The 10,013-nt window shown below is 58.4% G+C and overlaps 1 protein-coding gene across 1 annotated transcript in view; it reads left to right on the top strand.

Moving 5' to 3' along the window:
- The window catches only part of SUSD3 (sushi domain containing 3), a 25,386-nt gene extending 15,653 nt beyond the window's left edge, over nt 1-9,733 (top strand). Inside the window, exons 2-6 of the mRNA XM_015568036.1 lie at nt 1,920-2,047; nt 2,209-2,397; nt 3,468-3,615; nt 5,247-5,396; nt 9,111-9,733. Of these exons, the coding sequence (XP_015423522.1) occupies nt 1,920-2,047; nt 2,209-2,397; nt 3,468-3,615; nt 5,247-5,396; nt 9,111-9,366 (871 nt within the window). The 3' untranslated portion in view covers nt 9,367-9,733. The remainder of the gene's footprint in view (nt 1-1,919; nt 2,048-2,208; nt 2,398-3,467; nt 3,616-5,246; nt 5,397-9,110) is intronic.
- Nucleotides 9,734-10,013: the final 280 nt, after the last annotated feature.

Raw genomic sequence — 10,013 nt, 5'->3', positions numbered from 1 at the left:
TCCCCCCCCCCCCCCGAGTGCGCAAATTTTTGTGCACTGGGCCTCTAGTTATTTCATAAAGAACTGGAGGCCTGGCACACGAATTTGTGCATGGGTATGGTTCCCAGGCCTGGCCTGTGTTCAGGGCCGTCTTCCCCAGCTGCCCACAGCTGGCCCCGCCCCCCGCTGCCGCCCACCCCCGGTTCCCCGTTCACCAGTAGGCGATCGGAGCCTGCCGGCTTGGGGGAGAGACCAAGAGGTCAGCCGTTCTGCCCACTCCCTGGCCCTGCCCTCCACTCCAGCTCCCCATTTGTCATTGGGCGATCAGAGCCTGCTGGCCAGGGAAAAGGACCAAGAGGTGGTTAGTGCACCTCTTAGCAACTGGCCATCCGAGGCTTGCCTGCGCCTCGGGCTGGCCATCGGCGGCTGGGGGGCTGAGGGGACTGGGGGACTCTGGAGGCAGGTGCGTGGAGCCACCCCGGTGGTGATGAAGGGACTGGGTGCTGCCATCTTTTAAGGGCATGACAGTCAATTAGCATATTCCCTCCTTATTGGCTGTGGGTGCCACCATCTTTGTGACGGTGTGATGATCAATGAGCATATTGCCCTTTTATTATATAGGATGCCGTGATTGTCTCTCTGTCCTTCTGTAAGGACAGCCTTGCTGACATCACCAGATGTACCTCTCCTTGCGGCACCGTCCCCACAGCTGGAGACGGGCGACCTCACTGCTCACTGCTGTGAGGCGAACCTCCTGGTGCAGCGGTCCTGGCAGCGGACTCATAGTATTTCTGTTGGCGACGTCCTCAGCTGCATGTACAGCATAAGGCTCTCAATGCATTTGCCAGAACTCCGTCCGGGGGTGGGTCTGCACCCATGAGCAAGGTCCAGAGGAGTGCCCAGGCTCTTCCTACCTTGGCCCTGGCCTTTCTCCTTTGGCCTTTCTGCCGAGCTGAGGGTAAAAGATGAGCGCTCGTTTGAATAGTTTCCTCGGTTCCTGTAGCCAGCGCTTCTGGTGCCTGCTGGCCAGTTATCTCTCTCTGAAGCTCGCCCACGCGTCAGGCACTTCTTTATTTGGACGTTCAGCTTTCATGGTGTGAGATCTCTATGAACAAGGGTGTTGAACTTTTGTCCTATATCCTCCAAAGATCTTCTGCTGATTTTTAAACCTGAGTTTATGTTTGTTTTTCAATTATTAGGGAGTAACAAAAGTTTTTGCTCTCGTGCAGCGCCCCCGCCTGCCTCTGGAGCTTGTGCTGTGACTCCCAGGTGCGGACCGGCTGTCTGTCGCAAGGTCGTTTCTGCTCAGAGCAGGAAGGAGCCCAGATCCACTACCCAAGCTGTTTCCAGGAAGAAGGCTTAGGCGCCATTGCCAACATCCACTATTTGGTTAATCACCCTTTCATTTCTTTGCAGTTGGCTACACTTATCTGGTTGGGTTCCTGTCAAGGTCATCTTGTTTACAGCCGGTCTGCAAAATATTGTGCTACATTTTAACGCGCAGCAAGAATAGCATTTAGTGAGGAACGCCCAGACCCTGGGGCCTTGGCCTGTTGCTCGGGTGATCCCTGTATCATTGCTTTGTCTTCCGATGCGTGTTTTTCTTTTTCTTTTTCCTGTGGGCCAAGCTTTGCACATGCGTTTTATTTTTTAATTTTTCCCTATAACTATAAAATCCACCTTTTTTCATTCGTAGGTGTGCATGACATCTCTTTTTAAAGAACCCCCCGCTCAGAATTTTTCTTTAACATCGGATTGTCTCCTTTAAAAAAAATGTTTTACCCATCCCCCACTCCCCCCCACACGGCCACCACCAGCCTGCGGTCTGTATGTTAAGGTCTGTTTCTGGTTTCTGTTTGTTAACTTGTTTTATTATTTAAATTCCACATATAAGTGAAATCACATGGTCTTTATCTTTCTCTATCTGCCATATCACTTAGCATAGTCCGCTCTAGATCCATCTGCATCGTTGCAAGTGGCAAGATTTTATTGTTTCTATTGCTGAGCGATATCCCAGCGTGGTCTTTTCCCAGCACTGGGCCCTCAGGACACGGAGAGTCTGCCTCAGGTCGGTCGGTTCCCAGCCCCTGGCTCTGCCTGCCCCTCCTGTCCGGGGCTGGATGACCCAGAGTTCACATGGCCGTCGGGCAGCCATGCCCATCCCAGCCGAGGCTCCTGCAGAGCCCCTGCCTCCGGAGTGGGGGCTCATGCTGTCACCTCTCTCCCTAGGCACGTGCACCCAGGTGCGGCCGCCCCACAGGGGTACTCTCCAAGTGCTGCGCGGGGACGGGGCCTCTGTGGGGACTGTCGTCGTGTTCCACTGCCCCTCAGGACACCAGATGGTGGGGTCTGGCCTCCTCGCCTGCACCTGGAAGGGGAGCGTCGCTGAGTGGTCTTCGGAGACCCCTGTGTGCAAAGGTGAGGCCCACTCCCCTGCACTGCCCCCAGATCCACGGGCGCCCTGGGAGGGGCCTGGTGCTGTCATGTGGACAGCGTGGTGCCCACAGAGACGGTGCCGTGGATGCCAGTCCCGGCTGGGCCCCTGTGTAGGCTCCTGCTCCCGGTGCTGGTGACCCTGGTGGCTTCACGTCCATAGTGTGGATTCCAGTCCCAGGAGCTGCTCCAGACCCGAGGCCTGCCACTGACATGGCCACCACTGCCCAGCGGTCACCTTGCTGTCTGAGCTAGCGCTTACTGTTCTGCATTTGTTCGTTGATTCAGGCTCTAAGCATGCATGTGGCAAGCCCTGATAGAAGACTCCATGTGCCAAGAATTCTAGGACCGGGACACCAAGGGCCAGGATGTGTCTGGCCCTGGAGCCCATGGGGAGAGGTTTTCTATTTGTATTTGTAGTGCAGGGTGCTGAAGGGTAATACCCAGCACAGCCGTTTTCAAAGGGAGGCCAGTGTACTGTGTGATGAAAAGGGCTCAGTAGCCAAGACAGTTGGAAAAGGCCATGTTAACTTAAAGGCTGCAGGACTTCTCAGAGCCTTTAAAATGCTCCTGTGTTGGGTGAATCTCGAGTAGAAGGGTATCTGTTAGGATTAGATTCCTAGAGATACAAAACCCAAGATAACGGGAGTTAGCCAAGAGGGGCTATGGGAGATTCCTCTTGCCATGGCCCTCAGATTGGGAGTCCTCGGCTCATATGGTGCCCCACAGTGGGGACCCTTCCATGTTGTGGCTCTGTTGGGTTTGGCCTTGAGCCCAGCCTGCAGTGGGTGAGAGCCAGAAGGGCCTCCCTGGCACCATCAGAGCTTCTCCCGTGCGCCCCCACGAACTCTTACACACACTCCAAAACCCTGCTCCAACCCCTCTTCTTGCGAGGCAGTCTTCCCTGACAGCCTCACTCCTACAAGGGTTTGCACAGACCTTCACCTTAGCAGCCAGCTGCCTGCCTCCCTATGGCATGGGCGCCCGGGGGCAGGGTGAGCGCCACTGCTGGGCCTAGGCGGGCCATGCTGGAGCTGGTCTCGTCTCTCTTGCAGCTGTGACGCCCCATGAGACCTTCGGCTTCAGAGTGGCTGTGATCGCCTCCATCGTCAGCTGCGCCATCATCCTGCTCATGTCCATGGCCTTCCTCACCTGCTGCCTCTTGAAGTGCGTGAAGAGGACCGAGCAGCGGCGCTTCGACAGGCACGGTGGCCCCGCGTCCTCGTGGGAGGGGGCCTGTGGCCTTGAGCCCTGACCACCTCCTGGAGCCAGGAGCCGGCCCGGCACTGCCCCAGGGGTGCCAGCACTCATGCCCATCTGGGCCTCCTAAGGGTGCCCAGGGGCATGAGGAGCAGGGTCACTGTACCAACAGCTGCCCTCACAGCCCACGACGGCTGCGGACACGGTCGGTCAGGGTCTGCACTGCGGCTGGGGCGTGGCATCGTGGTCATGAGCATCATGGCCCTGGCGGCGTGTGGGCTGCGGGGACAGGGGCTGGCTCGTCCTGCAGTGCGTGCAGCCGTGAGCAGTGTGTGCTCCGCCGTGGGGCCTGAGGGCTGAGGCTGTGGTATCTGCAGCTCCAGGCGGACTCTGCTCACTGTGCTTCACTGTAATTTGTCCTTTTCGGAGCCCAGCGGAACCTTGGTTCTCGGAAGGCTGTTCAAGAAGCGATTTGTTTGTAAACTGAATCACTTTTCCCGTTAAAGTCATGTACAGTGAACTAATCTATTCCAGACCCCCAATGATTCGTCTTACCCTTCCTCAATTGTCTGTGATCATTGTCTCTTTCACGCCTTTAGCTACATCAGCTTTTTTGATGGCCGCTTTATGTTTTAAAATTGTGCTAATCATCGATTTCACCATGACATACTCAGTAACCAGATCAGACATGCAAACACCTCTATCCTACTTTGCATATTTCTTTTTTAAGCTCTAGTGTTTTTCTCACAACTTTCCTTTTCACTTTGCTGCTATCACTAACCTTAGGACCCATGGTACATTTTTAATAATAATAAGTAGCAACAAAAGGAGAAAAACATGGAAATATTCACAGCACAATTTCCTGAGATGTTAATAATGCGAGGGTTAGCAGTAAACTGACTCATACTTGAGTATTTTCTTTGTCACTTGAGAGTCACGTGACTGGTCATACAGGTATCAGCATGAAAGGGTTGTCAGGTCGAGAACTGAAGTTTTGACAACAGAGATTTTTAAAAATATATTTTTTAATTGATTTCAGAGAAGAAGGGAGAGGGAGAGAGAGATCGAAACATCAATGATGAGAGAATCATCAATCAGCTGTCTCCTGCACGCCCCCTACTGGGGATCGAGCCCTCAACCCAGACATATGCCTTGACCAGAATTGAACCAGGACCCTCAGTCCACAGGCCGACGCTCCATCCACTGAGCCAAACCAGCTAGGATGACAATTGAGATATTTTTCTGTGAACAACTGAGTAGAGAACCGAATTGTTTGAGGTGGGAGATATATGAGAACTGAGGCTTGACTCTAGTTTCTAACAGGTGGTAAAATGTTTATAACATAAAAGTTGCCATTTAACCGTCTTTATGAGTAGAATTCAGGGCCACTAGTTCCATTCGCTACACTGTGCCGCTGACCTTGGCGACTTGTCTCTAGAATGTCCCTCACCTGCTTGGCAGGTAGAGTGGTCTGGCATGTCCCGATGGCCTGTGACCATGCCCCCCCACCCCCACCCCCCCGCCCAGAGCTGAAGAGGCCACAGGGCCTCCAGTGCTCCCAGCCCAGCTTGCAGAGGCTCAGGGTGGCGGCCTGGGCCCTCGCGCACTGACTGCCTTGCGTCTCTTCCCTGCAGAGCTGCCCAGCTGTGGCTCCAGCTGCGAGGTGAAGACCTGGGGACGCTGCAGGCCACCTACCTGGGCCTCCCGGGCTTGAAGAGCAGCAGCGGCAACGTGGGGCCCAGAGGCCAGCCTGGCCAGGAGCGTGGCCACCACAGCTTCACCACGTGGGCACCGGCTGGGCAGTGGGCAGGGATAAGGGCGGGGGGGCTGGGTTGGTGAGGACAGGGCAGGAGAACCAGGAACCCGCGGGTACTGGCTGCCCCCTCACGCTGTGCTGCTCTCCTGGGCCTCACATCCTGGCCCAGAGACAGGCTGTGGTCCTGCTGGCACCTGTGCTGACGCCGCACCCTGGCTGCGGGGCCTCCCACCCCGTGGCTTTATCGTGAGAATCACCCTGAGGGAGAAGGCAAAGCTCCTGTGCCTGCGTGTCCTGTTCGCCCACCCCCGCAGGCTGCGCCGTGTCCTGCGGACTTGCTCTGTCCTCCCCCCTCCCTCTGCCTCCCTTTCAGCGCGCGCACACACACACATGCACACACATACACATGCACACACGCACGCACACGCACACACGGGGCTCTCTCACACACCCTCTTCTGGCTCCCAGAGTCTGGTCTGGCTGAAAGTGGTCACCCGCTCTGCGCACCCTCTCAGCACCCACGTGGCACCAGCAGCCCGCCAGCGGTCCCTGCAGAGCCAGTGCTCGGACTGCAGGTGCCTGGGTGCTGGGTGGGGCGGGCGCCCCGACACGTGCAGACGGCGCTCTTGGGGCCAAGGTGAGTCCCTGCCGGCTGACGAGACGGGCTCTGCAAGGGGCCTCTCCCTGGCCTCAGCTCTCCCCGGGGCCTTACAAAGTGTGATTTCAGTTCTGTTGTTAGTCTGTCTATTTTTTCTGCGAGGAATGAGGATGGGTTCTGCTTTTCCCTTTTCATTTGATTTTGTTTTATCACCGTGAACTCAGGCTATTCTTCTCCAAAGCTTTATTCTGGAGACATGTCACAAATGCAGAGGCGGAGACAATGTGTGGGGCTGCTGTCCCCGCTGCTGTCCTCAGCAGTCACTGTCCCCATCATGCCAGGCCGTGGGCTCGCGCTTCCCTGGGAGCCCCGCCCCCGACTGCGCTGGGTGCCCCCTCAGACCTGTTGCACTGGGTGGAGGCAGCGCTCAGGACCAGGCCCGCCTCACAGAGCAGGACCCCCGGAGCCCCGGGCTACTCCCGCTCTCGCCATGGCCGCCTCCCTGCGCATTGAGGTCCTGGCAGGGCTGAGGCACCAGGAGTGGGCAAGGCTGAGGGCGGGCGGGCACCGCTGTGGGTGCTGCTCTTGGTGCTGCTCTTGTCCCACCGCACAGATGAGAAAGCAGGCGCAGGATGGGCTGGCCTGGCTGCCCAGGGTTGCAGGAACTCCGGGCCTGCCCCGCGGAGGGCTTGGTCCCCTCTCCCGCCCCTGGGAGACCTGGGCCAGCCTGCTGGTGGCCGCACCTGCACTGCCTCTGCCCTCGGCCTGGGACACAGCTGTGGTTACACGGCCGGTGGACCCCGAGCTCCGCCCGATGGTCAGTGTTCACGAGATCCCCTGACTGCTCAGGTTTGGGTAAATGTTGGTGCTTAGAACTGTTTCTCTTTTTTGAGATGACATTTTGGGGTGATCCTAGAAAGAGACTGTTTAGGCTAAAGAGTCTTAATGTTTTTATTACCAAACTAGAGGCCCAGTGCACGAAATTCATACACAGGTAGGGTCCCTAGGCCTGGCCGGTGATCAGGGCCGATCGGGGCCTTCCTTCATTCTGCGCCGCCCCCTGGTGGTCAGCACACGTCATAGTGAGTGAGGGGACACTTTGCATATGAGCCTTTTATTTTTTTTTTTTACTTACACCGGCCAGCTGCCTCCTGCACATCTCCCACAGGGGATGTGCCCGCAACCCAGGTACATGCCCTTGACCAGAATCGAACCTGGGACCCCTCAGTCCACAGGCCGATGCTCTATCCACTGAGCCAAACCGGTTTCAGCACATATGAGCCTTTTATATAGAGATTCTTCAGGGGCCCAGCACAGTTGAGTGGAGATGATTTCCCCTGGCGGACTGGCAGGGCCGCCTCGCGGGAGCCCCTCTGCGTGCCTTCGTATTTCTTCATCGACCGTGAGGAAGGGCGTTTCCTCCGGCCCTTGCTTGCCGGCTGCGTCCCTGGGTGTGGTCATCTTTTGCTTTGCTGACGGGCCTGCTGGTGTTTTCCCGTGTGTGCTGGGAGCTTTGTGCACCGGGTAGAAGTGAGCCTGACTGCAGAGTTGGCGCAAGTCCTTTTCTTTTCGTGTTGGTTAAGTTGGGGTGGTCCTGCTCATGCCTTTCCTTTCCATGAGTCAGATTCCTTTCAGGCCCCGCCCATGCGGCCCCTCGGGGGTTCACCTGACAGGTTGTCCTGGCTCAGCTGGGAAAGCCCAGCGGAGCGGGGCAGGCTGTCCCCACCCCCACCCCGCCCCAGGCAGCATGCATCCCGGGCTGCAGGGGTCTCCCCGGGTGGGTGCTGTGGGGTCGGGGCCTGCCCACGACGCCTGTCCTCAGACCTGGGGCCTTGTTCTCTCTCCTCTGATGGCCAGCTCAGAGCCATGCGGGGAACTGTGTGACCACCTCCCCAGAGGGCAACTTGGGGCCACTCAGAATCAGCTCTAGTCAGGGCAGCTCAGGCAGGAAGTAGGAGGCGAGGCTGGGGGAGCATGGGGGTCAGAGCCCCTCCCCGAGCTCTCCCACAGCCCCCAGGATCCTGCTCTGAGTCCAGCTCATGGCGACCAGAGAAGGCAGCGCCTGCCAGGACTGCACAGCCTGATGGAGGAAGCAAGGCCCCCCAGGCAGGGACCCTGACAGCAGCCCAGGATCTGGCCATCCTAGCCAAGGCCCAGGTGCCTGTTCTCACACTGCTGGTGGTGATTGTCATCAGCAAGGTCAGGTTCCCCCTTGACCTGCTTTTACTTCATAAAGGCGTCCCAGGACTGGGCATGGCCGCACTGTTCCCACTTCAGATCTTCCCACTTCTAACCTTAGGGGTAAGCACTGCTCTGATTCCATTTCAAGGAACTTGTCCAGACCATGCACGGCGGCTAAGCATGAAGCTGCTTTGACGCAGGCTTTCTGGCCCCAAAGTCCACGGATTTGCCCCCAAGCTGTCTTTCCTCTTCACTAATTCATTAATTGATTCATTCACGTATCCATGAAACCAAGAGATAATTTCGTAATTCCTATACTTCCAAGGGCTTGTCTGAGAATTAGAATTAGCTGTGGGTGGGAACAGAGAGCCAGGAAGGCTGCTCGGAGGAGGTGGCACATGATGTGAGCCTGGATTTCGGGGAAGGAGGGAGACAGCCCCTGCGGGAGGGAGCAGCCTGCAGAGGCTGGAGGTGGAGCAGAGGCCAGTTTTTCGGGGAGAAAGAGGAGCCAGGTGACATCTCAGGCCAAGGTCTCAGGTCTGATCAGCCTGGGGACTGGTTGGTTTGTGGGTTGGGGAGTAGGGGCCACAAGGGAACAGAAGCTAGAGAAGGTAGTGACCTGGCCCCCAGCCTGGGGAGGCAGCCTGACCTGTGGTTTTCACACACTCTGAATAAGGCCCTTCCTGAAGCCCGGGGACCCCGCCCGCCCTTGGAGAAGCCCGGAGCAGGGCCCCTGAGACCTGGGTCTCTGCTCGGCTCACTCACAGCTGTGGGCCTGCGGCTCAAGGCAGGGCACTAATGGCAGGGCCTCTCCAGCGGGAGAAATGGGGCTCCCCAGCCTTGGGGTGCTGGTCGGCTCCAGGCCCACTGGAGGCCATGGCCGGGCCTGGGGCCCAGCAGGGGACAATGTTGGGCCCATGGAGTCCTGGCTCTTTCCGCAGCTCATACCTCCTCTCTCTGCAGAGACCTCGGAGCGCTGGCTGGTGTGGCCGGCTGCGTGGACAAGGACCCCCGGGCCCCTGGCAGTGCCGCCTGCTCACCCTGGGCCCCGGTGACGGTGCCCAGTGAACCCCGGGAAGACCCCGCCTGCCCCCGGGCCCACCGCTGCAAGGCCCAGACAGCCCCGGCCCGAGCTGCCCTCCAAACCGAGGCGACCAGGCCGACACGTCAGCTGGCCACCAGTGTTTCCACGTGTGTCCAGCTCGAGGCGGGTCAGTGAAGTGAGCGTCTGGTTCCAGGATCCTCAGGCCTGCTGCTGACCTGGGCGTGCCCTGTGCCTGCAGCAGCTGTGACAGCCGGGCTCCTGGGAATCGCCCTGAGGCGGGCAGAGCAGCGGCAGCCCCCAGCCGGAGACCTGAGCGGCTGGACATGAGGACATCTGCTCTGCACAGCCCAGAGGGGGTGGACAGCCCGTCCTGGCTCCCAGCGGCCAGGCTGCCTCCACAGGGAGTGCTCCTCCCAGGGTCTGCGCGGTTGTGGGGCGGGTGGGAAGTAAACAAGTCTCAAACTGAAAATCGCAGAGGGGAAACTGCTCAGTTCAACCCCTGCGAGCCACTCAGGGGAAGTGTCTCCAGCCTTTCCCCCACCCCCACCCCCACCCCGTGTGGGGGCCCGTCAGCGGGAGGAAGGCGCTGGGTCGTGAAGGCCGCTGGCGGCTCCCGGTGCTGCTGGGTGTCAGCAGTTCCTGGGCGAAGGGCTGCTCACACGGGTGTGGGCTTTCACGGTGAGAGCTGCCAGGGCCCAGGAGTCCTGCTTGGTCACTGCTGGTCAACACAGAGGCAGATCCCACTTTTGAGGGGAGGGCATACCGGCCAGGGGCTCCCTCAGGCCCGATGGAGCCATCGCAGTCCCTGACCCTCCCTGCCA

Source organism: Myotis davidii, unplaced genomic scaffold (genome assembly GCF_000327345.1).
Source record: "Myotis davidii unplaced genomic scaffold, ASM32734v1 scaffold3204, whole genome shotgun sequence".
Lineage (NCBI taxonomy): Eukaryota > Metazoa > Chordata > Mammalia > Chiroptera > Vespertilionidae > Myotis > Myotis davidii.
This window is presented reverse-complemented; position numbering and strand designations above follow the sequence as displayed.